Raw genomic sequence first — 22,603 nt, forward strand, 5'->3', positions numbered from 1 at the left:
AAGCCCATCCACTGGAATTAAAGAAGTTTATGGATAAAAGATTGGATTTAAAGTTAAATGGTGAACAATCTGTTGCGGGGATATTGCGAGGTCCCGATCTTTTTATGACTACACGTGGATGATGGAACAGAGCGTAAAAAAGATGGGACCATTGCACCTGTTGGAATGGCTGAATGGTGATCGTTCGTGGAATGATTTTAAACTGAACTAACCGAAAACGACAAAAGAACCAAACACCCCAATCCATGATTTGTGCATAGACTGCTATGGAACATTCAATCCATTTACCAAGCTTGTTTTTTAGTAAAAAAATAAATAAATAAATTTGTCACCGTGTTACTTTTGCAACGTAATTGAACTAGGCCTACAGCATCACCATTTTCCGGCAGCGAATGTTCTTTAATTCATCCATATATCTGTAGGAAAAGCACATACACGTCTCACATTTTGATTTACAAGATATTGCCCGATGTCACATCGTGTTTTTGTTTTATTGTGTTTTGACTGTCTTTTTTTTTGGGGGGGGGGGGGGAGGGGCGGGCACGTACTTGTACGTATTTACCCATTAAACCTCCCGTCCTCCAGGTCCTCTGTATTTTGTTTGTCCTTTGTTGTTGTTTTGTTTTTTGTTTGTATCAGAGTGACCAAATAAAATTGATTGATTGATTGATTGATTGATATGTGTGATCGGGGTCGCGAGGGACCTGAGAAGGTCTTCAAGCAGCGACACCTACAGCGCTGCTACAGGTTAGAATAAAAAGTGACATGAATGAGGGATAAAATATATAAATCCCAAGAATGAGTCACAACTGATGCAAACGCAGTAGTTGCGACATTAGAAATATTTGAGATTATGACACAGGGTAAAACTAGGAATATGTAACTATCTCGGAATAAATTTAACTAATAAGAATGCGCGCAAAGCAGAATAATAATACAAAAAAAAGAAGTTTCTTCTCTAGTGCTTTGGGTTAAGAGCATTCAGTGCTTCAAATATATTGAAAAAGTAATCTAGTGACAACAGATTTGTTTTCATCAAAAACACGGTACTTTTTAATGTGAGCTGATAATTTATTCTAGAACAGGGGGGGGTTTAAAAATTCAAACCCATTTTACACGCGCCAGATAGTACTTTTAAAATACGTATCAAAAATATCGCAATGATGAGGTTATATGAAACATCCAACGATCGGGTTTTAAATATACGCCCCATTTACACCCCTTCGATCAAATGTCCGATAGTAAACTTTACGGTTCAACGATTCGAACCATAATAACACCATATCTAATTCCTGTAATATTCATGTTGCGAAACTCGTCTGATATGATCTTATTGGTTTCGTCTTCCCCGGTATTAATATGTACCGGCAAATCCTATTAAAGTAATGTTATAATCTGATTAAATTTGGTATATAGGGTACCTACGATGCCAGCATACCGGTATCGTATTTCTGTATTTGGGTCTTGATTTCAGATTTATTGTAGACTACTGCTGTACTGGCAGACTGGACTAGCATTTGATGAATACTGGAATGATATAGATCACAATGGTTTCATCTGGATGCCTATTACGAATGGTACGGTAAGTTTTCTAAACGTTTATTTACCAGTACACTTGTGTATCTTAATACAGTACCTAATATTAGCACCGGCTGACGGGTCTCGTGTAGTTTCGTACCGGTACCGGTACTTCTACTAGGCGTAGCATGAAAATCTTTTGACATGCCAATCCTAACCCTCACCTGACTACGCCATCCAAAAATTACGTCACTACGACGTCACAATCACGTCATAGAGCTTGCCAAATACTCCTACGATCGCCCGAAATGGCATCGGCGCTGACAATAAAGAACTGATTAACGTCAGCGATCTCTCTCCTATCGGGACTGGTGCGACGAGAAGGGTCTGGTATAGTTTAGTACCACATGTACTTCTAGTTGACCTGGCTCAACAATTTTTGAATATGTCAATCCTAACCCCCACCTGACTACGTCACCGAAAAATTACACATCATTTTGTCGTCACAGTGGCCTCATAAGGCCCACCGAAGTATGCGAATGGTCGTCCAAAACGCACAGACGATCACCCGAAATCGAGCAAGCAATTTCTCTCGTTTTCTCGTCACAACGATCACGATAGGAGAGAGATCGCCGGCTTTAGCAAGTTCGTTATCGGCGGCGCAGATGACATTTCGGGCGATCGTAATTATACTTTAGCAATCCCTATGACGTGATGGTGACGTCGTAGTGACGTACTTTTTGGATGGCATAGTCAGGTGGATGTTAGGAATAGCATATGCAAAATTCGTTATGCTACGCCCACCGGAAGTACTGGTGGTACTAAACTATACTAGACCTGACGAGAAAACGAGAGAAATGACTGTCCGATTTCGGGTTCTCGTCTGCGCGTCTTGGATGACAGTTCGTATAGTTTGAAGGGCTCTATTACGTCACTGTGACGTCGTAGTGACGTAATTTTTGGATGGTGTGGTCAGGTGGGGGTTAGGATTGACACGTGAAAAAATTGTTATGCTACGCCTACTAGAAGTACGTTAGGTACGAAACTACATGAGACCCCTGGCTGACTGTCTGACCGCACTCGTGTACAGCTATCCAGGTAGAGTATCAGAGTATTGCTGTACTCCGGTACTGCGTTTATCTAATATTTCTTTCTCATTCTGTCGTGCTTATTTACAACATTGTTGGTCACTGGTTGTTCAGAGTTTATGCATGTAAGCATATGTAGGCCTACTACCAGACTACTGTAATAATTAACCGGTTACTGGGTTACAGAGTTATGTTAACTGTTAACATACTCGACCTGGAATGGAAAACAAAAAAGAACCATGGCAGCATGGTTTGTAATATAGATAGAAAGAGAGATTTATTTTTGTCAACCAGAAAAAATAACAGTCATAACAATAAAAAATGGCTACAAAAAACAGTTTTTCGGTATAGACTGGCTGACTGGAAGGAGCGATACGACCAAGTCCAGATGTCCATGCGGTCATCGGAGTCAGGTTCCTGTCATATTAGAGCATTAGCCAACCTACAGACCTATCCTGTCCAGCTGACCCAACTCAAAATATTTTCGGTCAAAATATATAACGATCTGCCAGTACCAGTAATCCAGTAGGCTATGTTGGTATATAAACAATAATATAACACTGTTTGCATAGGTTTCTATTTTTTGAAACACAACATATATTTGTACAGCTGTATGTAAACATGTAATATATGTAATATTTCTGTGTTCAAAGATTTCACGAACTGCTGGTAGAAGCGGGCGCTGCTCATGCCTTTTTTCATTGAATGCACAATATTTTCCGAGGCGTGCATCCAGAACACTCTCAAATGAAATCAACACCAGTCGTCCTGCAAGTTCCATAGCAAAGAAAATTTTATACACAACATTCGGTCTTTCTCCAGTTATTGGAGCTGTTGGATATTATGTGCAAAACACTGGATTAAAAAAAATTAAAGTTTCCACTGTTGGACTTGTTAGATTCGGTCGGTCCATTCATGCAGGACTTTTAATTTCAATAGACTATTGGTGGACAATACACGTTACATTGAGAAATATAGATGAAGTGAGTTGAATGCTGCAATATTATTGTTTGATTTCAAGTGCAGTGGAAGCTTTTTTGATAACTTAGACCAGTGGTTCTCAAACTTTTTATGCTGCACCCTCTTGTTAGAATTTGTCAAGTCTCGCACCTCACTTCATTAAAATTAGGTGGATTGAACGTAAATATCCAAAATGAGGAAATTTAAACATCCAAAAAAAGGGTGGCAATATCAATCTAACAAATATTTTTAATTTGCTCCACGGCCCTCAAAAAATCGTCTATGTCCCCTTGGGGGGCGTGCCTTATTTTTTTGAGAATCACTGACCTAGCCTTTTTTTGCATTAAAAACAATGTAAGCACATGCGCAGTGTATGGTATGTTATTTTGACATATTTTTTAATTTTTGAAAATACCTGAGGTGATAGAAATTAAGGAGAAATTCAATAAAAGATAATTAATTTAATACTGTTTCTTGCTCAGGAAAGTACTCATTTCAACAAAGTATTGAAATTATGTCATCAACGTGCTGCAGATCGTATGTACAAATCTGCGCTAATGAATGGAGGACTTTATGTAAAACTAGGTCAAGGTTTATGCTCTTTTAATCAACTTCTACCTCAAGAATACACAGATACACTCAGACCTCTTGAAGACAAGGTTTATATTTATATACTTTGAATGAACATTTTTTATTGTATCTTTTTTAATGTATAAATTTGAATGTCAATCATTTCTGCAGGCTCTTGCATATCTTCGTAATGATATTTATGAACTGTTTGAACAAGAATTTCAATGTGCACCTGATGAAATGTTTGATAAGTTTGATGCTGAACCTGTGGCCGCTGCAAGTTTAGCTCTTGTATTCAAAGCCACTACAAAAGAAGGAAAAAGAGTGGCAGTTAAGGTTTGTTGAAAAGATTATTTTTTTCTTCATTTCTCATACTGGAGGTGAACTCAAGACTGACATTGTTTTGTTCATTATTATAATGCATTTTGGAAATTATGACTTTTTTATAGGCTCAATATATTGATCTACAAGACAGATTTGATGGGGATATTTGGTGTGTGGAAGTTTTATTAAAAATAATTGAGTGGATGCATCCAGATTTTGGTTTCAGTTGGGTTCTACAGGTAGGTGTAGAAATTCACAATATCAGAAAATCCATGTGCACTTAAAATTGTTTCAATCTTTCTTCACAATATGATATGAAATCTTTGTTTCAAATTCTCCAGAATTTTGATCAAGTTTTTCAAAAATCTAGTCGAAATCAGAGTTTTCGACTCAAACAGAAAAACTCCTACAAGTTAGTTAAAATATTTTTTAGTCTGAAGTAAAAGTTTGTTTACTTTGGTTTTTGGTTTACATTTTTGCCAACTCATCTGCATCATATCCTATCTGGATTATTTTAGGAAATGAAAGGAACACTTGCAGAAGAACTTGACTTTATAAATGAAGCAAACAACAGTGAAAAATGTAAAAAGGATTTTAAAAAATTTCCATTTATTACTGTACCTGCAATACATTGGGATAAAACTACAAAGGTGGATATACTATACATTTGTACTGCTTCTGTATTATGTCTGTTTGCTTAGCATGGCTTTTGTATTTTTGCTCATATGAAATCTTTCTGTCATACATTTATGTCTTGATCATTTCAGAGAATAATGACCGCAGATTGGTATGATGGATGCAAGATCAATGATTTGCAAGGAATATTGGACATGGGTCTTCAACCAAAAGATGTAGATTTTCCTAGTGAAGTTAAAAATCATTTTGCTGTACTGATTGCTTAACTTTCAGAACTTGTCCTTCCTAGAAAACTTTTCAGATGTGGTACTTTGTTAGCTGTGAGCTCTCATCCATTACCTCTCTGATGTACCTGCCTCCGTAGACAAAAAAATTAATTGCATATATATCGGGTTATATTTCAGCACTTCATATGTCCTCATTGATCTATATCTCGCAGCAGATCTTGACATTCGAGTGTGTTCCTTGTAGATTTACTCAGTTTATCCGTTCATGAGTTAATAAAACTGTTGGAATGTTAGATTGAAAAAAATATATAAATATATATTTTCCATAAAGTGAATCTGCTCCAAATATCATGAACAACGATTTTTTACATTAAATCTTTATGATACTGTTACCGATCCACCGGATATCATCATTACTGCATGCTAAACATGAGTTACCGGTATTCTATTTACAGGCTGCTAAGAAACTAATAACAGCTTTTGGGGAACAAATTTTTGGAACTGGTTTCATTCATGGAGATCCGCATCCCGGGAATGGTAATTAGGTGTTAACTAGCATGTTTTTATATTGATGTCCTTATAGAAGTGGACTATTAGTGACCTTTTGATATGATTACCTAATTGACTTTGTTTATCGATAATGATCAATTGCCAGATTATTTAAAATTTTATAACATTTTGCAATGTGCATTTGAAATAAACAGCTAAAGTATTTCCATTTTATCTGATCTGTGCTTGCAACATGTCTGCGCTCACATACACTCAAGATGTAAACACATAAACTGAAAAGAAGCTGGTCTTATGAATCTGTGCGACTTACTGACCAATAATCGCTGATTTTTTGAAATATCTGGGTGGGTCTATGTAGCTAAATTAGTTTTCAAATGTTCGAAAATTTTACTACAGCAAATTACTTCTGTTCCATCATATGTGGGCTAATATAAATTTACATCAAAATAGCAATCGTCACCTTGAAAGTCTGATGAGGTTGTAACTCATTTGGGTGCTTTCAGCAGAACACAAAAATAACCATCAGTCTTGCATCTGAACCTCTCAAATACATTATAAAGTTCAATCAGCGATAATGACAAGTACAACATTATAACACCCCGCTGTGACCCACTTTTCAGTCTTTCAAATGACCACCAAACCCACATTTTCAACGATACTGAGGCTGATTTTTTAGAGATGTCACCCCAAGTCTATTTGTTCAAATTAGTTCTGCTATTTTAAATACTTGCTTAAATTAACATGTTTTTTTGCTCGTTGAGTTTTTTTTGCTCGTTGAGTTATCTCTGCTCAAGTTGAGTCACTAAGTCTCCCTAACACACTAGCTTGCTATATGGTAGCAACTATTGAAGTTGTCAACCACAAGCCTCTGTTGTGAGTTGTGATTACAAATTACTATTTTAAAGCAGAACTTCAATTTTATTTCAGTTCTTGTAACGAAAAGCAATGAAGATCCAAACAGAGTTCAGTTGATTGTACTTGATCATGGATTGTATGAAAAAATTTCAAAAGAGTAAGTCATTGTATATAACCCGGAATTTTGTATGAAGTTACTTACAACAGTGCAATCAATGGTGTGTTTGACATTGTTTGTTCTTGAGTAGCTTATCCACACCAGAAAAAGCACATCTTATGTTACCCACTTACCCTCCTTCAGAACCATTTTTGTGTGTAGATTTGCATCGATTCTAGTAGAGACCAATTGTGCATAACAATATATACTGGTTTTATATGATGGTGTCCACAACTTTTTTCAATTCCTCAATAGGGCCTACAGCACCTGATCAACATTTTTCAGTAGTCATTTTTCTTCATGAAAAATCTGTCAGCATGTTCTACTAGTCCAGTGGTTCTCAAACTTTTTAAGCCATGCCACGTCACAAGAAATGGGTGCATGGTAAATAATGAAATAAATGAAAATTTTCGAAATGAAAATATCCAAAATAAGGTGTCAAAATATTTTTATTTTTAATTAGGTTCAGGTCCCCTCAAAAAGTTGTCTACCTCCCTTGTGGGGCGCGTCTCACCGTTTGAGAACCACTGTTCTAGTCATTGTCCCTAGCTGATAATATCTGCATCTTTGATCGATATACGTTTGGTGATATTCCAATTGTTCTTGCTTCCTGGAGGTTCAGTTTTTTTGAGAAACTTGTCAATTTTTATCTAGAGATCAGATATCCCTGTGTAATCTATGGAAATCAATAATTTGGAAACAAGAAGATCAAATGAAAAAGTTTGCAATTGAACTTCAAATTCATGAAAAAGGTTCGAAATTTGCATTAATTAGTATTGAATTGCCTTATGAAGACCTGATATTTGATTGAGTTATTACATAATACAATGCTTTGATTCATTGTAAAACAATAGAAGCAACTTATTAAGGTGCAATTAAGATGCACACAATATGTATGTGACTTGCTTATTATTTGTATTTGAATACTTATTTCCAATTTATCTATTTGCATATATAATATATATTGTATATTTTCTGAATCTTTGAAGGCTTTATTTTCAAAACTCACAGTTTACATTCAATACTGATATGTAAGAGGATATTTGTTGTAAATGGAAACCGGTATTTATCTGTAATATAATGTTATCAAGACATATATTGACATATTTCTTACTTTACAGATTTCATGTTATTCAGTGAAATGTTAATAATGAGGCCAATAAGATTAGACCATGATTTTAATCCTTCTGCACCTATGACAGATGCTGAGTATAAGTAAGTTTGTTTGATTCATTTTTGTTGTGTATCATGTCACTAAGATTACAACCCGACATGACTAAGACTGAATGATTCTCAAAACATTCTGAAATTATATTTTTGAATATGCAATATCAAATACTGCATTTCTTTGCATATAATTTGCACTTTCACAATTAATTTTAATTTAAAAAATTAGGGGGAAATTTTTAGGATTAAATGACTAACACTTTACACATATATCAGTCTTATTTTGTATTAATGCTACACTGACGAATTATGTTGAACCAGATCTTACTTGTTTCGGTAGAAGCATACCAGTGTAAATTATTATTCTGCGGATTCCAATGGATTGATTTAGTGGTATTAACGGTAGCAACTAGCAACCATTCTTACCAACCCATTAACTCATGCTTTTCAATAACCAGTGATTATGGAGTGATAAGAACAACACTGTATGTTGATGGGCTCACTGCTGTCGTTTTTCTCGTTTCGCAGTATGCAGAAATCGATCATTTTGGTCATATTGCTTCACAACATATGCTCAAAATGAAGCTAGTCTGTACTTTGGAATGAACTTTATTAAGCGTTTTAGCAGGGTTAACATATATGGAAATCTATACATCTTCCATTTAAAGGCTCCGAATTTTTAATATAAAACGAGAGTGAAATACAGGCTGAATGGAAAATCTTATGAATGATTTTCCTTCTTATATTTATCAATGTTCTAATATTATTATTCATGGCAACTTTAAAACATCCTTTCATCTTCTCAGATATATGCAACAAATGGCTGCTGAAAGATTTGACAAAATAATGGGATGTCTTCGCAGAATGCCAAAGTCTATGATTCTTGTTTTTAGGTCAGTATGACTCAAAAATTATGATAAAAAAAAACAGATCTATTTAATTCAAGTCTTGTTGTGAGTACTAACAAACGTATCACTAAAAAGAAACATAAATGTATATTCAACTTTATTGCGATGGTAGGACTATGTGCATTGCGTACCATTCCAGGACTGATAAATATGGTTTTGATAACTAAGGAAATTGCTCGACAGTTTGATTTCATTACGTTCATTTTCCAACTCTCCTATCTCCTTATCATTATTCTAAGAATTATTATTGTTGAATGATATGAGAGTAGTGCAGACTCACTGAGCTCATTGAGTAGTTCACATAGATTCGCTTTTTAATACGAATACATATGAATATATGGCCCAAGCACCATGGTCTTTTTGTACAGGAATTCTAGAAGCTCGTTCTTAAACAAGTTTTAAATGATTTTGGGAAAGTTAAATTCAATAGATCATATTGTTTGAATATATTGATTATTAGGTATAATATTGTGTTGGTTTCATATACATTCTTGTTCAAGTATTTGAGTTTTTAATAACACAACTAAATTTCAGGAATTTGAATACTGTGAGATGTATCAACCACACATTAGGATCACCAGCTGACCGATTTACAATATTAGCTCACTGGTAAGCCGAATAAACTATCAAATAATATCTTATCTCATTAATAGGCCCTAATTGCTGATCGTCTGCTGCAAAATATTAATATGGATCTCTATATCCACCTATATATAGGAGTTTTGGTACTCCCGAAGTATGTGAACCAAGATTGCAGACACCGGAATGTAGTATGTGTACCAGGTTAGGGTTAGACCATGATTTCAGGTACAAATACTACGGGAGTCAATTGCCTAGTCCCCGAAGTCGTAATAGAACTGAAATAAAGAAAATTGGAATGAAATTATGGACTAACTTGGTACACTTACTACGTTCCGGTGTCTGCCATCTTGGTTTACATACTTCGGGAGTACCGAAATTTTAGCTTACAATTACTGTAGTGTGTCATACTCTGTCCCAAGCTACTACTGAACTAGTCTCTCACTCAGACTTTTTCTTTTCGAAAGTATCATATTCCTTTTTGATGTACCCAGATATCTGTTGGATATGTTTATTTTACATACAATTTAAACCTGCTATTCCTTGGCTATAATCTAATGATTTATAGTTTTCATTACTTTATATCATTCTTGGGTATGAAAATATTTTGTCCTATTTCAGTGCTATCAGGGGATCGCATCAACTTCAATCTCAATTTAATACATCTTTAACAAGAAGGCTCGGAATTTTCTATGAAAAAATTCAATTTGATTTTAAATTATTGTAAGTACATGATTTCAAAACTATGTCGTTCAATAACTTTCATGCAGTTTCCTTTTCTGCCTGTACAACTCTAGCAAACAATACTATTTTATACATTCAATATTGTAAATCCAACTTGTTTAAACTTTAAAGTGATTTGATTTTAGCTTTTGATAGTTATTTGTTTGAAAACATTATATAAAAAATCATAAATCAAATTTAAAGAAATCATCTTAATATTTCAACGTTTTTTTTTATAGATATGGTGTGACTGATAATTTATTACTGTGGTGTGACTGATAATTTATTACTGCATTTCAAAACTTGTTTTTGAGTTCACATTTTTATTAGGATATTTTAAAGTTGTGATGCTTTTATTGTTATATTCAATCAAAATTTGCACGTTTTGTATAAAATGATCGCCTATAAACTGGACTCGCTCCTGGATCTTTGTTTGATGATTTTTAATCTTTTCAGTACCAAACCGTTATGTAGGCGTGGTCTCTAAACAATGTTTTTTGTTTTAAATCTTATTAAAAAAAACGCCCAAGTAAAGGCAGTGTCAAGCAGTTTATCTAGAACTGGTTGAAATGACGATTCAATTTTTTCGAATTGACTAAAATCATTCATTCATATTAATTTGTCTTGGTTTTTTCGTGCTATTTTAATTCAACATTACGCATGCAATACTCCGGAACCCATCAAAGTCCTCATTTCAACCTTTGACCACCACGGTTGGCAGGTGATCCATTGTTCTTACTTTTTTCACTAATAAAAACTTTTGTATTTCAGAACGGAGTGGTTGAAGTTGTGGTTCCTAACAACGTATCTGAAAATTGTTCGATTTGTGACTGCAAGAGAGGAATTATCTGACGTTATTAAGGAGCTAGAGTTGTTATAATAGTCAAAGAAAACTAAATTATGGAAAATTATTTTTATTTGCCATTGTTATTATGCATATAGCTTGTAATACCCAATCTTGCCCACATGGAGACCGAACTCTTTTCAAACCCGCAACATATTTGCCCAATTAGATACTGATCCGAATGGGTTGTTAAGAAAATACAACTTTATTAACATTAAATTACGACAGGCATTCATATTTCATCAATGCCACCCAAGATACACCATCTTCTCTTTGTGTATATAAACGATAATAACGTGGTACAATGTCTCTTATAGCCAATTTTCTCTCTCCTCAATTTAAACAGATTGGTCAGTTTTAGACCGCGAGTGATTAAAAAGTAATGATTATAGAAAATGGATTAATATTTTATTATAAAAAGACCAGCGAGTGCTTTGCGAAGCACAGTGTACAAACCATTGATGCCTGACAATACCAAGATTGATGAAACAGGCAACAGTAGCAAGCAGTGTTTGCCTGTGTGTGACTTCACTATAAGCAGCATCTGACTTGAAAATATATTTGTCTTCAAGTTCAGCATCAATGAAACTACGTTTCTTGGGTATTGTTTGCTCAAATTTGAATCTTATATATATATCCATTTTTATTGACAAAGCTATATTTTGATGGTATCACTTGTTCTATTATTTAAGACATCCTTCAAGGAATAGAAGCATAAAACATTTTCAATAAAATTTACTAGGGAAGACGAAATAGTGGAATACCCGTTGGGTAAATGTTAATGCGCTGTAGGCGACATTATTGAACACTGTATGACAAAATGTTGTATGCGTTTTTATTATTATTTATCAGCCACAAATCAGCAGCACCTAACCGACCAGACTCAGGTTAGCGCAGCCAGCCTCGCAAACCTTCGTCCATTTTGGTAATTGTATTTTTTGCAACATGGCGAGGGCTTATCTATGCCAAATGAAGCCATTCAAATATGTGGTCCACGATGACGAGTCGTATTTTCGAACACCTACGCGACTTAATCAAAAATTTTGAATTTTACCGAGTCTGGAGAAGAAGTGGGGGTTTCCCAATTCTTTAATGATAATGATTGATGTCAAAATTTACAACGAAAACTCAAAGAGCATAATATGTTTATTTGATTCCAGTATCTCAGTAGACAGTTTCAGGAGGCATGCATTAGAGGTGTACCGATACCAGGTATATATATATTACCTCAAGTTTGCATGACAGACGGGTTAAAAAAATTTGAGCAATAATTTTAGTGCACATTTCAGATTGAAAAAGGGATTGATGTTTGGGATTTAGATGCATTGTGTACTGACGCCAGTAGTCTCGGTGTTCAATTAGAAAACTCATAGGGTTTAGCTCAGTGGTTCTCAGCCTTTTTCAGTTCGCAGACCGATAAAATTTTAAAACAAATATTGCGGACCTCCAGAATTAACCAAAAATGCCATGAACACAAAACATAATTAAAAGAATGCAATTACGACAAAAGTAGGCGGTGCAAAAAAAGACAATTTAATGAGAAATTTGCTGCTGTGTTTTTGATGTTATAGGTGTTAAACCCGGTTCTAATGGAGTTTCTGCAAGGCGGAGTATAGCATTGAATTCCACGCGATTTCGGTAGCTTTGCAGGTCTCATTGCGTCGTTTGAATGAATGTGGCGCAGACTAGGCACATGGGAAGCGGGAGCAATAGTAAAACCTAGCTCCAAAAACTTCTTATCATACTGCCTAATAAAGTCTCCCTTCCGTTTTCTGCGTGGTATATATCAACATTTATGCAAGGTCGTTTCGGGGCATGTTGTAAAGTTGAAGTAGCAGTCTCTTCCTCAGTCCTGTGAACACCACCAACTAGGTTTCACTGCTGAGTTTCTTTTGAAATAACTGGGTAATACTTTGTTTGTTTGCCACCATTTTACTCTCAAACCTCGCTCAATTATGTCCCTGCTGTCAAATTACGGAACGTTCGAACTGCGAAGTTCTCAATCGATTACCGTACTGTGTGCTATCAGAGTCAAACTCCTCCGGTATGAAATTAGCTGTCCTTATGAGGCCATAGATTTTGGCTAATAGGTTAACAACAGGCCAGAATTCTGTTCCCGTTTCTACTCACGGGAGCGAGGACGTGCATGGATCATAGTTCACGATCTATCCAGGGGGAAAACAATTTCAACATTATCATTAGTATTCTAACTTTTTTTTTAATAATTAAATCATTCTGGACCATAATAAAAGCTACATATATCGGAAATATTGATCTACATTTAGCCGAACCGTTACACTACCGATATCGAAAATTTGATCGATATTGCCGATACATCGGTACATCTCTAGCATGCATACGCAAAACATTCTTTTTATCAAAGTTTGGTTTGCTTGAACTGGAATCGGCAAAATTTTTCATTATCCTGGGAATGGCAGCCTTAGTCTGAATTAAATGTTTTGACAAAGTTCCTGAAGTGAAGTCTTTGTTAACCAGAAGCCGGATTCGTATTATATAGGTGGCCAAGTTTCGATCGGTGATGAGGAACAAATTAATTTGTTTTGTATGTGCAGAAAAGAATGTTTGAGCATGTTCGGTATTGGGAAAATAGACTAACCCAGTGGTTCCCAAACTTTTTGTACCGTCGCCCCCCTAAAGTAGTTTATACAACTTCATCGCCCCCCAACACTACAAAAAAATGTTAAGCCAGGAACGAATATATTACAGACCAAATAAGAAGACAACTCATAGTTTACAATGTTTAATGAGATGGATGAGCTTGGTGTTCTTCAGCGAGTTTATTATTATATCTAAAATTACCCCGTTTACTTGGTGTTCTTCAGCGAGTTTATTATTATATCTAAAATTACCCCGTTTACTTGGTGTTCTTCAGCGAGTTTATTATTATATCTAAAATTACCCCGTTTATAATTGTTCGCACAAATATGTAGCCTACTTCCATTGCACTATTGAACCCCTGCACTCAGCATCAACTTTTCTGCGTGTTTCCATTTGTCTAATTAAAATTGGTGCTCCCGAAGTATGCGAACCAAGATGGCGGACATCGGAACGTAACATGGGTAACAGGTTAGGGTTAGGCGATAATTTTTTTCCAATTTTCCTTATTTTAGTCCTATTATCAGTTCGAAGACTAGCCAAGAGCCTCCCGTAGTATTTATACCTAAAATTATGGCCTAACCCTAACCTAGTATGTCCGCCATCTTGGTTCGCACACTTCGGGAGCCCCTTAAAATTAAATTGTAGGCTCGTTAAACGAGTAGCTGTTCAGTAGAATTTTTAGGATATAATGAAATTTAGTCTAAACGTGTCTCACAATAAATTCTGTTACGTAAAAAAATGTAATTTACTCCTTGCTTAGATTATAAATAAAATTCTTAGCCAAAACCGCGCTTGGGTGTTTCGCCGGGCATAGACTTCCTTGTTTACTTCGTGACATTGGTCAATCAGCAAGATGCAAAAATAAACGTAACAATGCCCCCTTTCGCATTCGCTCAGACATAAATCAAACAAGTCAATGATAACTTAGTCTTCCTAGGAGTCTCAGTTTAATTACAGTAATCAAAAATTAGTATAGAAATAGCTGTGATAGACTAGGCTAAAATTCTTTACCGGTACTATTAAAAAACAAATTGTTGAATGGTTTCAATTAGAAGAGATAGGCGGATAAAATGTATTTACGTAGACATACTTTACTCCGGCCGTTATTTTACTCTGGCCGTGTTTGCCGACCACTGGGATACGCAAACTGCCGTGCCTTACTGCGAAGACGAGTCCAGCAATTCTTTCGCGTATGATAATCGCCCACGGGATTCAAACATACGGAAGCGCGCAGAGTACAGTGATCAAGTGCATGGTGCGCCGAACAAAAACAGGTTTCGCGAAATCGCCCCCTTCGACTTTTTCGCCCCCCTCTGTATCGTTTTTTCCCACCGGGGGGCGATATCGCCCACTTTGGGAATCACTGGACTAACCGATGTGGCCAATCGTGTTCAGGGAGCTTGTCAAATGTAAACGTTTTAATTATAACCCGTGACAAACTGAAAAATAAAGTATATGGATTTCAACCGGCTGTGTGTGAAAAAACCTGTATAGATGTAGAACGTAATGAATATAGTCGCAGAAAAAAAATTTCAAGATAAATTGAGTGAGTGACTTTACCTTGAGCACATCTAATAAATGATGATCAAGGAAAGAAACAAAGCTCAGATAGATTGTTTCACAGGCTTGCCTCGGGCCCAAGTTCCACGAACATTCATTTAAATGCATTATGCAACTTATCATTGTACAATTGTGTGCAGTTATGTTTCACAAAAGACATAATCATTCGTTCAATTACCTTAATACTGACAAGAAAAGCGAGAAATTTGATTTGTACGGTTGGCGTGTTTATTAAATAATTTACACGCTCAAGATTTCGACGCGCTGTTGCGGAAACAGGTAAACTGAATTAGGGAACCCCACCCCGTGAAGGATCGTAAACCTTATATGATATTCTCAACCTTAACTGTAATCGGTGTATTCTTAGTATATATATATCTAATTACACTTATGAGCAGTTTTGCCATGTGTAACGGCATCAGATGACGTGAACATCCTAAAAAAATAGTTTGAAATGTGCATGTTAATGTGAAATGTTAATACAAATTGGAATAGTCTATACCAGTATACAATTAAATTCTAACAACACTCGTTAAACTTAAAGCCATTGCCTTTCCGCCACATGTTTACAGTCAAATTGACTTCTCTTCTTCTTCTGAATGAAGTCCGGAAAAAAATCTTTGTTACCATCGTTCGAACGACAGGCTTAATTGAATCTTACATTGATTTGTCAACTAATTCTTTTGAGCAATTTACTGATTGGGCCCGCTATTAGCACGGAACCTGTATACTCTTGAACTGAAGATATATAAGTCGCTACATAACCAGACATGGCATTTTATAGAGTCTGTATTGAAACGAGAATTTTCCAGTTACCGTGCTTGGCGACAGACATATTAGCCCAATCGTATCCGCGAAAATCAATTTATCGCTTTTTTCTCGGGGGACATTTTACAACGTTTTTATTATTTTACATACACCGTATAAGACAGAAGTCTTGTACTTAAATTAAACGGCGCCATATTGTGACAAAGGCTTAATCAGGCTAATGAAAAGCATCATCGACTAAAACAAACTCATCTTACACTCGGCTAAAATTAAATGAGAAAGACGTTTTATTATGTGATAGGATCTGTTTGGTACTACGCTCGCTGGAGTTTCTCACATATTTAGGTTTCATGAAGGACCTGTTTACACAGAAAAAGGGCAATGTCTTGGCATTTGCTAGAAAAGGTTTTGGATTCTATCGCAAAACAAGCAACAGTTGTTGGTAAATTGTGGATTACCTTGCTATTTATGTTCAGAATTATCTCATTGACGAGAATGGCAGAAAATTTATACTCGGATGAACAAGGTGCTTTCAAGTGAGGCGAATATATTTTTATTTATATTTTTATATTTAGCATATATAGTTTATGTACAAACTTCGACTCCAGTAATGAGTCGACTCATTAATTTTGCTCTTCCGATTCCTAGATTCAGGGTGTAACTTAAAACTTCTTTTTAATTAATTCACTAAAAGTTACAACGGATAATTATATCTTTTTTCTAGCTAAATATGGTATGGCAAAATTAAGTTAATAAAATAACGCCGAAAATATATTCCCACAGTACAGAGGTTACGAAATGCTTCCCACTGATCACAAATTTTGCAGAAACATCTCAGATGTTATTAAACATGATTTACACAATTTATCTTTTCTTTCATGTTTTTGGGTATACTTGAATTTTCAACTATAATCTTTTCAGTCCAGGCCCCAAAGTGAGACAGCTCACGACGACAACATGCCAATCATGATAGCAACAATTATTAATTAATATCTCAATTTTCTATTCAGATGTAATACCAGGCAGCCAGGGTGTGAGAATATGTGCTTCAATCAGTTTTCGCCGATTTCACACGTCAGATTCTGGGGGTTTCAAGTAAGCAACTAAATTAGATATTTTCTTTACAAATTATTGGCAATCGTTACAAATTAATTCGACGCTACGTTTAGACTGAAAGACCCATGCTTTCTGTGTCGTATAGAATTCTTATGTTGTTTTGCTTCGTGCTGTTTTGTGAAGTTGAATTTGGCGGTTATAGGTCTATTTGTAAGTCACATAGTTGTTACAAAATATTGTTTTCTATTTTTAGACTATCATCACAGCAACGCCTTCGATAGTGTTTGTGGTATATGCTGTACATGCCGTATCAAAACTTCCGATTCCGAAAAAGTTTAGGAAAAAAGATATGAAAGAACGAAGAAGATCTATAAGTATTTATCTAATCTAATTTATTTTATTGAAATTTCCAATTAATATATATGCAAAATTACCGATAAATTTTTATATGGTATTCTGTTCATCATTTTCTAACAGATCGTCTCTGTGTATACATTGTCACAATACCTGCACAGTGAATTCGGAATTTTTCCATTCTGATTATATACAACAAATTTAATCAAAGGCGTTGTCTACCACAAGAAAGTTTTTCCCATTAGAAAGGGTCTAACGCATGAGCATGCGATAGGCTATCTTGCTAAAGTATGTGATAAGATACGCTTCGACATAATAGCAGCAATATACAGGATGGCAAGCCAAAATGAACGATTTTGTTCAAGCCGATAATATATTGTGAGGCTGCACAAAGTTTTCTAAAATCTATTGCAAATATCACTGTTTAGTTTATAGAAAAATCATATTAGATAATATATAATCAGCTGTTAATTAATAGATAATCATTAACTTTGTATTAATTCATTTTTCAGAACGTTGCAGTCATGGAATATTACTCATTTCACCACTGCATCCGTACGGCAAGCCGACAAAAGGGAGCAAGGTTGAAAAATATCAAACCGATAGTGAGACTGGAGCATCGAAGTTCAAATTAGAGGTACAAATTCTTACTATCTATATCTGATGCGCAGCAGGTGAGCATCAGAGGCAAACTTAGAATGCACGATTATTTTGTGCACCGCCACTGATATTAAAAAAGATCAATACAAAATACAACAGCGTAAAAACTTCTATCGTGTTACCGACCAAGATAATTTGTTGAAACATATTACCATAAAAATAGTGTTGATCAACATTTTAATTGCCAAAACGTGGTATTTTGGATTGATCTCCTATCTGACCTATTCCCATGTGGCACAATATTCTATATCTTAAATAAAATAAATAAATAAGGCATTAAATTAAATTTCAAAAGGTCTAAAAAAACTCTGATAAAGTATAAAAAAAATTATGACGCCGTTCGTTCCAACATTTTAACTGCAGTTCCGACTCCGGATTCGCAAAAAAATTATCTCCGATTCCAAAACCGGTCTTCATAAATATTGTTTCGCCACTTCTCTTTCCCACACGAAACAAAATTTTGACAAAAAAGTTCGACATCTTATTCTGTTTAATATGAAATTTTCTACTTCTATATAGGAAAGTCGAATTGCATGGAGTTCTTAAATGCGAATAGTCAAAAACATTCCGTAATTAAATTTATCGTTGAATTTAGTATCCGCCGTTGGAAACAATCTCATGTAGAAATTCATTTGAAGAAACTTCTGATCATTTTGGCAAGATAAAGAAAGAGAATCCAATGACAGAATCAATGATCGACATGGAAAAATCGCTACAAAAAACTCTCCCGTCACCAAAAATTATAAAAAGTTCATCGCAGCAGAGTCACAGTGAACTTTTGGACCTAATTGATCGAATGGAAGGTCGTCTAACGAACGCATACAAAATGCAATGTCTTGGTAGAACTTTTTTAGAAACTTGTTTCCTGACTATCCAATGCATTGCGTTTGGATTTGAGGTCCCCGAGAAATATCGATGTGCTACTTATCCATGTCCAAATACGGTAAGCATGACAAGCAATTTATCCCAAGTATGAAATACTTTCTTATTTTGGACTCTACATTTACAGCTTTCAGTTTTGAAAAATTTTGATCATCTTGTAAAATCACTTGCTACACAGGTCGACTGTTTTACATCTCGTCCTGGTGAGAAGTCGTCCATGTTGATTTACATGTTTTTCGTTACAATACTATGCATCGTTCTGAGTTTGTTTGAAATGTATGAATTGTCTGAACGAAATTCTTGCGTAAAGGGGAAGCAGATAGCAGGCAAGTAAGCTTATTTCAATTTTTGAGAACTTGTTGGAAAAACTAATTTAAATTCTATGAAATATTTGTTACGCTTCTTCGGTTGAAATGAGAGTCAATTTCTAAACTTTATGGTGGACAATTGGAAAGCCGATAATTTCAGTAAAAGTATTTACTACAAGGGGAAGTGGCAAATGATATATCACTCGAATCAGTTTGCAGCAAGAGTCTATTAAACATTTTCCAAATGTACATTCCCATGAATATAGGCAAAGTTCATCCGCCAAATGTTTTTCGTATTTTAAACTATTTTGACATTAACAAATTAATAAATTGTCACGTATTTGTCAAATGTGTATATTTCACGTAATCGAATACGCCAGCGGTTTCAATAAACTACATGAAATATAAACTAGTAGCCAGATATTCTCTGCGTTATAGTGAGGATAAGAGAGCGATTGTGCTGTGGCGTCAAAGAAGAATTTGCCGAAGATTTGGAATGGCATGAGGATGAACAAGCAGCAAAAGAGTAAATCCACATATTATCAAATAAATATACAGCTATTCACCAGTTCTAGGAATAATTAACCAAAAATCTTTCCTGTGATTTATTGTCACTGTTTGGTCAAATTGGCCAAAAGATTGCATTTCCTCTCATGACAGCTACTACTTATAAGTTTCCGTCAAAAACTCTGCTTCAACTATTTATCTTAGAGTAATTTCTCAAACATTCAGTTATTGCCAATAACTCAATCATTCATAAAATTATGGTCTCCATCAAGTGTACATGTGATTTGCCAAACAAATCTGTACAGGGCATTATCTAAACTAAAGCGTTCAACATTCCAGGTGGTATTTTGTTGATAATTTACTTGATCAATCAGTATGTTCTGGAGAGTCTTCCGAATCTTCTTCCAGTGATGAAGATAATAATTCTATAGACAGCCGAGAACTAGATGAAATGTACGAACAAGAATTCGAAATGGATACAAATGATTACGAAGCAAATGATCAGGATGATTTTTGAAATAATATTAGAATATATATATATCTTTATTATGTACTCTGCTTATTTTATAAACGTTTTATTTTATTTCAATGCTTATGAAAACAATATTCCAGTTACTGTCAACATGGCCGTCGATAAAAGTAACTCAGTTCTACAAATCTATAAGATTTCAAATGCTGCTGTTTTATATGTGTTTTATTTATTTTTTTATTGCACAGTTTGAACTAAAAATAAGTTAGAAATCAAGTATGCGGTGGCCTGAACTAAACTTCGAAATCACGAAGCAACATCACTAAAAATATTAACACTAAAGGGTTTTATATCATTAAGCGAAATGTATCAAATGGTTTTATCCGCTCATATGCTAATAGAATAATCAAATTACTCTGTATCAAATATACAGTAGCTTCAGCCATGACCTTCTATTACCACCGTTTTGTCCAAATTTGTCCGTCTCCCTTTTCCCAAGTGATTTAGTCAGTCGCTAATATATCGATTTAAAACGATGTGTTGACAAGTCTTTGGTATGTATAGTAGTTGCGCCAGCATATTGCAAAAAGACTCGTGACAAAGTTGTACACAGTTGGTCTGTACATGCAAGTAGAGATGCCTGAAAATGTCTAGCTTCAGTCCCTATACTTTACTACAGATTATCCAAAAGTTAGAGGAATCACATATCATAATATAACGAAACACAAATTAGTATAAGTAGTCAAAAGAAGTATTTATTAGTCGAGCTCGAGAACACATAGAGTTTAAAACCACGAGTGAATTTTGAAAGCTGTTTTTGCTTCAAAGCCAAGCGTTGGATAAATTCACATTGGGTTGAAAAAATTTAGAAATATTTGGAATTATATATATGTATAACAGCCTATTTTGGTTACGGCAAAGCACAAACCGTACTGCAGGATAATAGTAATAACGCCATCAATACAAACTTGTCAGTTGTTATAAATCAGATTGCTCAAGTTTTACTTATATAGTGGGGCCGCTATATTGGGAAATACTTAAGCCATACAATGAAAATATCTATTGCAGTGATATATGATGTAGTCAGGGGCGGATTAACCAGTAAACAATATAAGCACGTGCTTAGGGCACCAAGCAAAGGGGGGCACCACAGAAATTTTTATAACAGAATTTTCAATAGTTCATCGGTGTTTAATAAAATATTACGAGTTGAACAGACAACTCAGACTTGTTCGTATTTTCTTTTCCTCAAGCATCATATTAAGCTTCTCGATCAATGTTTGGAGGTTTGCGAACTACCTTGCGCACTGTACATCAATGGACCTTTCCCCGACCTTTGACCCCCGAAAAATTCTTCCTATACTTTACAATTGCAAAATTCTCGGGGCTTATTTTAAGAGTGGTTTCGCGAGTTGGCCCCTGTAAAATGGGGTATTTGTTGAGACCATCATTATGTTTCATGGCGTACAATAATCACCTTTTTATAAGTACCGGTAAGGAATTTTAGCCTAGTCTAACACAGCTATTTTTACACCAATTTTTCATTTACTGCAATTGAATTAAAACTTATAAAAAGACATGGTGATCATTTAATTATCTGATTTATACTCAAATTTCCGAAACACAACTGAAAACTAACGAATAGAGATAAAAAACGCGAAAACGAGGTAATGTTTACAACCATGCCTGAAAATCTGAGTGAGAAAAGTGTCTGAGCGGATGCGAAAAGGGTGCATTGTTACGTCACTTTTTTGCATCTTGCTGATTGGCCAATTACTCGAGGTCAACAAGGAGGTTGATGCTCGGGGAAGGTACATTAGTGATGAACACTGAAACTTACTTGTCGAAAGTTTGGTGTAGCGACAACATCAAAATTAAAAATGGCGCACTATGTGGCGGTTCCGCGATCGCATTTCGACGATCTAGAGGTCAGCGAAGTTGGGGAGTTTTCTGGTAAGGTAGACTAGACTAATAAGTACTGGTAAAATTTTAAACTGCAGTTTGTACTCGGTTCATCTGGTATTTCGATTCACGTTGAGACTTGACGCGTGAGTCTTAATCGTGACAATTCCCAGAATATATGGAAATCATATTCTGCTAAGTCAGTTGATGCAAATCTAGGCAGCTAGAATACTTATATTGCAGATAAAATGCAAGAGCTGGAATTCGTTTTATGTTATTGTTTTGGAATGAAATTTTACAGAATTTTCACAGAGTAAGACAAGTTCTGCAAAGTGAGAATGTAGACTTACAAACATGCGCGCATCTGTATGCATCATTACGAGGCCAGCTGCGCATTCCACGAGATGAATTTGAACGCTATGAAGCGCTCACGCTACCACTGCAACCAAATG

At 35.3% G+C, this 22,603-nt stretch overlaps 2 protein-coding genes across 5 annotated transcripts; both read left to right on the forward strand.

The window, feature by feature from the left end:
• The first annotated feature begins 1,317 nt into the window (after nucleotides 1-1,317).
• Nucleotides 1,318-11,892, forward strand: LOC120347657 (putative aarF domain-containing protein kinase 5). Of its 3 annotated transcripts, none has more exons than XM_039417711.2 (15): nucleotides 1,319-1,582; nucleotides 3,260-3,589; nucleotides 4,049-4,225; nucleotides 4,308-4,472; nucleotides 4,586-4,699; nucleotides 4,979-5,110; nucleotides 5,228-5,311; nucleotides 5,779-5,860; nucleotides 6,761-6,845; nucleotides 7,500-7,597; nucleotides 7,967-8,060; nucleotides 8,819-8,905; nucleotides 9,455-9,529; nucleotides 10,121-10,222; nucleotides 10,994-11,892. In XM_039417711.2, exons 1-15 carry the CDS (start codon nucleotides 1,562-1,564, stop codon nucleotides 11,100-11,102), a joined length of 1,755 nt encoding a protein of 584 aa, XP_039273645.2. In that variant the 5' UTR covers nucleotides 1,319-1,561; the 3' UTR covers nucleotides 11,103-11,892. The 3 variants fall into 3 exon arrangements, with proteins under 3 accessions (XP_039273646.2, XP_039273645.2, XP_039273644.2); XM_039417710.2 differs by having other exon boundaries at nucleotides 1,319-1,577; XM_039417712.2 differs by lacking the exon at nucleotides 3,260-3,589 and having other exon boundaries at nucleotides 1,318-1,582.
• Nucleotides 11,893-15,610: 3,718 nt separating this feature from the next.
• LOC120348122 (gap junction Cx32.7 protein-like) lies at nucleotides 15,611-20,925 on the forward strand. 2 transcript variants are annotated; one of them, XM_078117796.1, is made up of 8 exons: nucleotides 15,611-16,549; nucleotides 17,024-17,108; nucleotides 17,323-17,443; nucleotides 17,936-18,060; nucleotides 18,679-19,026; nucleotides 19,144-19,295; nucleotides 19,716-19,799; nucleotides 20,120-20,925. In XM_078117796.1, exons 1-8 carry the CDS (start codon nucleotides 16,395-16,397, stop codon nucleotides 20,295-20,297), a joined length of 1,248 nt encoding a protein of 415 aa, XP_077973922.1. In that variant the 5' UTR covers nucleotides 15,611-16,394; the 3' UTR covers nucleotides 20,298-20,925. The 2 variants fall into 2 exon arrangements, with proteins under 2 accessions (XP_077973922.1, XP_039274180.2); XM_039418246.2 differs by having other exon boundaries at nucleotides 15,613-16,549; nucleotides 19,712-19,799; nucleotides 20,120-20,259.
• The last annotated feature ends 1,678 nt before the right edge of the window (nucleotides 20,926-22,603 follow it).

This window comes from Styela clava, chromosome 11, assembly GCF_964204865.1.
Source record: "Styela clava chromosome 11, kaStyClav1.hap1.2, whole genome shotgun sequence".
NCBI classification, from domain to species: Eukaryota; Metazoa; Chordata; class Ascidiacea; order Stolidobranchia; family Styelidae; genus Styela; species Styela clava.

Bases quoted from the DNA above. Each gene is read 5' to 3' on its own strand.
- LOC120347657 (XM_039417710.2), top strand. From the start codon at position 1,548: ATGGTTTCATCTGGATGCCTATTACGAATG. The intron at 8,061-8,818 runs GTAAGTTTGTTT...TCATCTTCTCAG, and splicing joins ATGACAGATGCTGAGTATAA to ATATATGCAACAAATGGCTG. The intron at 9,530-10,120 runs GTAAGCCGAATA...GTCCTATTTCAG, and splicing joins TTTACAATATTAGCTCACTG to TGCTATCAGGGGATCGCATC.
- LOC120348122 (XM_078117796.1), top strand. From the start codon at position 16,395: ATGTCTTGGCATTTGCTAGAAAAGGTTTTGGATTCTATCGCAAAACAA. The intron at 17,109-17,322 runs GTAAGCAACTAA...TTCTATTTTTAG, and splicing joins TCAGATTCTGGGGGTTTCAA to ACTATCATCACAGCAACGCC. The intron at 17,444-17,935 runs GTATTTATCTAA...TTCATTTTTCAG, and splicing joins AGAACGAAGAAGATCTATAA to AACGTTGCAGTCATGGAATA.